Source organism: Mus pahari, chromosome 3 (genome assembly GCF_900095145.1).
Source record: "Mus pahari chromosome 3, PAHARI_EIJ_v1.1, whole genome shotgun sequence".
Classification (NCBI taxonomy): domain Eukaryota; kingdom Metazoa; phylum Chordata; class Mammalia; order Rodentia; family Muridae; genus Mus; species Mus pahari.
The window spans coordinates 70,970,987-70,977,472 of NC_034592.1; the positions used below are offsets into that span (position 1 = coordinate 70,970,987).

Consider the following 6,486-nt stretch of genomic DNA (forward strand, 5'->3'; position numbering starts at 1 on the left):
GGATCTGATATAAAGGACTATAATAGTCAAAATGATTTAGCTTCACTCTATCTCTGTCTCAGTTTTCAAGAATAGAAAAATTGCATACAAAATATAGGCAAAATTAAGATGTACTCTAAAGAAAACCAAGCTCTTTGTGCAAAGTAACATTTTAATGTGAAATATGTGTATGATCTCTTCTGGAAGAGATCATTTGCAAAGTAGAATACTACATATATATATATGTATATACACACATACATACATACATACATATATATATTCATTTAGAAAATTATGTGCAAATTTTGTTTGTGACCATTTATTTTTAAAAATATATGTTCATCCTATAAATATAACTTAGTAAAAGTTGAAAACAATGGTTTGCTTCTTTTGAAGGATATAATTGGATGACATGGGGCAACAGAATACAACATCACTGCCTGGGTTCATCTTGACAGGAATCACACAGCGCACTGAGCTTCAGCTTCCTTTGTTTGGGGTCTTCTTCATCATATATGCAGTTACTGTCATGGGCAACCTGGGCATGATCATTTTGACTAAGCTGGACTCTCGCCTACAAATCCCTATGTACTTTTTCATCAGACACCTGGCTTATATTGATCTTGTAAATTCCACTGTCATCTGTCCCAAGATGCTGGTGGATTTTGTTATGGATGAAAAAAACATTTCTTTCTATGCATGTGCCACACAGATGTCATTCTTTGTTTTGTTCATTATCAGTGAACTCTTTATCTTGTCCTCAATGGCCTATGACCGCTATGTGGCTATTTGCAACCCTCTGCTGTACAGTGTGGTCATGTCTCAGAGACTTTGCCATGTGCTTGTGGGCATCCCATACCTCTACAGCACCTTCCAGGCTCTTCTGTTCACCAGTAAGATTTTCACATTAACTTTCTGTGGCTCTAACATCATCAGCCATTTCTACTGTGATGCCGTTTACTTGTTACCTACCTTGTGTTCAAATGCTGAAGAAATACAATTGCTGATCATATTATTTTCAGCATTTAATTTGATCTCCTCTCTTCTGGTAGTCCTTGGATCATATGTCCTGATTCTGATAGCTATATGTCGAATGCATTCTGCAGAAGGCAGAAGAAAAGCTTTCTCTACATGTGGGTCTCATCTGACAGTGGTTGTGGTGTTTTATGGTACTCTACTCTTCATGTACTTGCAACCTAAATCCACTCATTCCTTAGAGAATGATAAAATAGCCTCTGTGTTTTATACTTTAGTGATCCCCATGATTAACCCCTTAATATACAGTTTAAGGAACAAAGAGGTAAAAAGTGCTTTTAACAGGGTATTAAAGAATCCATTTAAAATTAATATTTAATATTCAGTATTATATATCATCATAATACAGTATAACAAGACAAATTTTATTTTATTTTATTTTTTGTTTTTTCATGTCACTATGACAACTTGGACTTTTCTCAATTCTCATTCTTTATCTTTCACATCAACATACTTTATTATTTATTTCTTTTTCTATCCATACTTAGTTTTAATTTTTTCTTGAAAGTTTGATTCTTTCCTCCCACATATTCCATATACTTATTGTCCTTTCTTTTTTAAATAATTGTTATTGCATGTAATTTTTTTCTCTCTATCTTTATATATCAATATAGAGAAAGATAATAGATATTGAATTATCTATCTATAGATATAGAGATAGAGAGATAATGTAAAGATACACATATATTCATTAATACAGTCCATTCACTTCATGCAAAGTTACTTGTATAATTGTGTATAAAATTTTCCTTTTGTGAAAGTTTAATATTTAGTACAATTCTATTATATATAATACTCAAGCTATAACTTAGGTGTCTAGAATTCTCATTATACTTAACACTTGGCACTTTTTTTTTACTCTCCCTTTCCATTTCCAGTAATTTATTATTTTTTTATTCTTAAAAATGTATTAATTGGTTATTATCTATATCTATATATAATTTTCTTTATTTACATTTCAAATGTTATCCCCTTTTCTAGTTTCCCCTCTGAAAATCTCCTATCCCTTCCCCATACCCCTGCTCACCAACCCACCCACTCCATGTCCTGGCATTCCCCTATACTGGGGCATAGAACCTTCACAGGACCTGGGGCTTCTCCTCACATTGATGCAGGACTAGGCCATCCTCTCTACATGTACAGCTAGAGCCACAAGTTCTACCATGTGTTTTCTTTGATTGGTGGTTTAGCTCCAAAGAGCTCTGGGGGTACTGGTTAGTTTATATTGATGTTCCTCCTATGAGGTGTCAGATCCCTTTAGCTCCTTGGGTATGTTCTCTAGCTCCTTCATTGGGGACATTGTGCTCCATACAATGGATGATTGTGAGCATCCACTTCTGTATTTTCCAGGCACTGGCAAAGTCCCTCAGGAGACAGCTATATCAGGCTCCTGACAGCAGACTCTTGTTGGCATCTGCCATAGTGTCTGGGTTTGGCTATTAGTCCTTTAATTGGAGAATTTTGTCCATTGATGTTGAGAGATATTAAATACCAATGATCGTTGCTTTCTGTTATTTTTGTTGTTAGAGATGTAATTATGTTTGTGAGGTTCTCTTCTTTTGGGTTTGGGGTGAGATTAATTTCTTGGTTTCTCTTAGGTGTAATTTCCCTCCTTGTATTGGAATTTTCCTTTTATTATCCTCTGCAGGGCTACTTTAGTGTAAAGATATTGTTTAAATTTGATTTTGTAATGGAATATCTTGGTTTCTCCACCTATGGTAATTGAGAGTTTTGCTGGGTATAATAGTCTGTGCTGGCATTTATATTCTCTTACAGTCTGTATTACATCTGCTCAAGTACTTCCGGCTTTTAGAGTCTCTGCTGAGAAGTCTAGTTTAATTCTGATAGGTCTGACTTTATATGTTATTTGACCTTTTCCCCGTACAGCTTTTAATATACTGTCTTTGTTCTATGCATTTAGTTTTTTGATTTTTATGTGACAGGTGTAATTTTTTTCTGGAACAATCTATTTAGACTTCTTTAGGGTTCTTATTGTTTATAGGTATCTATTTCTTTAGGTTAGGGAAGTTTTCTTCTATGATTTTGTTGAAGATGTTTATTGGACCCATCTGCTTTTCTCTGGTGTTTACTGGCCTTGTTATCTCTTTCTGGAGGCTGTCTCTCCTGTGAGTCTGGTTATGTTGGGAAACTTCACTCCCTTCTATACCTAATTTTCATAGGTTTGGTCTTTTCATTATGTCCTGGATTTCCTGATTGTTGGGTCAATGTCTTCTATGGTATCCTCTATGACTGAGATTCTCTTTTCTATCTCTTGTATTCTGTTGGTGATGCTTGCATCTGTAACTCCTGATCTCTTTCATTGGTTTTCCATCTCCTGGGTTGTCTCCCTTTTTTATTTTTTAATTATTTCTATTTCTGTTTAGATACTGGATGCTTTCATTCAATTCCTTCACCTATTTGATTGTGCTTTCCTGTATTTCTTTAAGGGATTTATGTGCATCCTACTTAAGGGCTTCTACCTCTTTAACCTGTATTTTCTTGTATTTCTTGAAGGGGATTATTTGTCTTCCTTAAGGTCCTCTACCATCTTCATGAGATTTTAGATCAGAATATTGCTTTTCAGGTGTGTTAGGGTATCCAGGGCTTGCTGTTTAGGAGAACTGTGTTCTGATATTTCCAAGTGACATTGTTTTCTGTTGCTTTTGTTCTTGATCTTGCTTCTAGCCATCTGCTTATCTCTGGTGGTAACTGGCCTTGTCTCTGATTGGAGGCTCTCACCTGAGTCTAGTTATGTTGGGACTCTTTGGGTCAAACTGTCTCTAGGTATGGGTGAGGGTCTTGAGTGCCTGATATTTGAGCCTGGCTATGCTAGACCCCCACCCCCACCCCCACCCCTGCATCAAGCTGACTCTGGGTGTGGGCAAGTTGGGAGGTGCAGGGAGCAGCTGTGGACAGGAAGCAAGATGTGTCTCTGTCAGGGCAGGAGGTTCTGTGTCCTCTGTGTCGTTGGGGTTGGGGGGAGGTTGGTTCCAGTTAGGCTGGGTATTGGGGCAAGAGGGACTCACTTGTGAACCTGGTAGTGTCAGAACTCCTGGGGGTCAAGTTTTCTCTGAGTGTAGCTGGGGTAGGGATGGGGTCTGGAGAACATGATCTGCTCTTGGGTACAGCTATGATCCAGAAGATGTCTTTTTATTCTTTTGAATCTCTTCATATACATGTAATAACGTAGTACGCTTTGTTCTATATGCTACTTTATTTTTCTTTATTATATTTATTTACATTTCAAGTGTTATCCCCTTTCCCTGTTTCCCTGAAACCCCCATTTTCTAATTGAGAAAAGCATAGCTCTGCCACATTGGAAAGATGACAGTGGGTGACATCTACTTGTGAAAGAAAAACACCTTGTACTTGCAGACACTATCCTAGTATGACTGTCCTCTGAGAGGCAACTTAGACAGATGCAGACACTTATAGCCAACCGCTGGACTAAGGTCAGGGATCCCTAAGGAAGAGTTAGGGGAAGGATTGAAGGAGCTGTCGAGGATGTCAATCCCTTAAGAAGACCAACAGTATCAAGTAACACAGACCCCAAGGAGCTCTAAGAGACTAGGCTGTCTACATGGGCTGGTGTTTAGCCCTAGGAACATATGTAGTAGAAGATCACATTGAAGTCCCAGGGAAGGAGAATGGGGGAGGGGAGGTGGAGGTGGGTAGGTGGATGAGAGAAGTTGAGGTAGAAGTGATGGGGCACACTCTCAAAGGCAAGGGGGAGGGTGAATGGAGTAAAGAACTCTGGGAAGGAGGACTGGATAGTGGGGTGACATTTAGAATGTGAATAAATAAAACAATTAAAAAGAAACTGAAAGAGAGAGAGAAGGCGGGTAGGCGTGGTGGCCCACACCTTTAATTCCAGCGCTCAGGAGGCAGAGGTAGGTGGATTTCTGAGTTTGATACCAGCCTGGTCTACAAAGTGAGTTCCAGGACAGCCAGGGCAATACAGGGAAACCCTGTCTTGAAAAACCAAATAATAATAATAATAATAATAATAATAATAATAATAATAATAATAATAATAGAGAGAGAGAGAGAGAGAGAGAGAGAGAAACACGGTTGTGTGCAAAGCTAACCTTATCAAGGAAGTCTTTCCATTAGGCCCTCATGTACGGAGAATGACACAGCTCCTTCTCAAACCCAGGAACATAGTTGGCACAGCCAATAACAGCCTGGGGCCTAGGTCTTGGCATCTATTCCTAAGGCCCCAATGTACTGAGAATAAAATAGAGCTCCTTTTCTGAAGCTGGGATTACCCTTGGGAAAGCTGGTAATGGTCTGGGACCAGGGCCTTTGGAACATTTTATATCCTCAGAATTCAACTCTTTGCACCATATGGGNCTATANTTATGCACTCTATGGCCACCGTAGGCTTNGTCAGTAATGTTCTTGAGAAAAGGTGTATAGCAGCATAGTTAGTGCAGCATAGTTTATGAGACTGCTCCCAAGTTTGTCCTATTGTATGATAGTTACTGCTGGCTTCTTAGAAGTCTCCCATTTTTCTCCATTTTCCCTCTGTAAGTAGTATAAGATGCTATTCTAAAAGTGTGACTTAGCACAACACATGGCTTCTGTAAGACCTCCCCACCACAACTTTTCTACATTCTACCTTCTACCTTTTCTCTTTTTTCATTTTCTGGGACCATTGACCCTGTCACTGAAGAATGACCCTTTTTATTAGGGCACCTTTGTACTGAATAAATAATTTCAGGCATATCTTTGCTGTATAAATCTCCCATCTACCTCATTGGCTGGACTTGCAGTCTCCTGTCCCTATTTAATTTGTCCAAAATATAACATGGGGCTTGAACCGAAAAGAGCATTATCCAGAGCTGAATTCATGCTGTCATTAAAGAGATTTTTTTTNAAGTAATCTTTACTTGTGTGTAGAGTGATTTCTCCCTGGGCAGGTATATTAATTCTAAGACAGCTGTATCTTCAGCCTTTTAGAAAAATACTTCCAAAAAAAGCTGTGCTGACTCAGGTCATCTGGCTGCCAGTCTGTTACTCCCCAGGGAAATGACCTTACTTGCCTCATAATTAAACTTCCCTTTTTTTTTGTACTTTTTTTTTAATTAGATATTTTCTTTATTTACATTTCAAATGCTATCCTGAAAGTTCCCTATACCCTCCCCTCACCCCTGCTCCCCTACCTACCCACTCCCACTTCTTGGCCCTGGCATTCCCCTGTGCTGGGTCATATAAAGTTTGCAAGTCCAAGGGGCCTCTCTTTCCAATGATATCCGACTAGGCCATCTTCTGCTACATATGCAGCTAGAGACACGAGCTCTGGTGTTACTGGTTAGTTCATATTGTTCCACCTATAGGGTTGCAGACCCCTTCAGCTCCTTGGGTACTTTTTCTAGCTCCTCCACTGGGGGCCCTGTGCTCCATCCAATCGCTGACTGTGAGCATCCACTTCTGTGTTTGCCAGGCACTGGCATAGCCTCACAAGAG

The 6,486-nt window shown here is 39.0% G+C and overlaps 1 protein-coding gene across 1 annotated transcript; it reads left to right on the forward strand.

Moving 5' to 3' along the window:
* Nucleotides 1–394: 394 nt before the first annotated feature.
* Nucleotides 395–1,336, forward strand: LOC110318896 (olfactory receptor 8K5-like). Its single transcript, XM_021194223.1, has one exon. The coding sequence runs from the start codon at nucleotides 395–397 to the stop codon at nucleotides 1,334–1,336; it is 942 nt and encodes a 313-aa protein (XP_021049882.1).
* The last annotated feature ends 5,150 nt before the right edge of the window (nucleotides 1,337–6,486 follow it).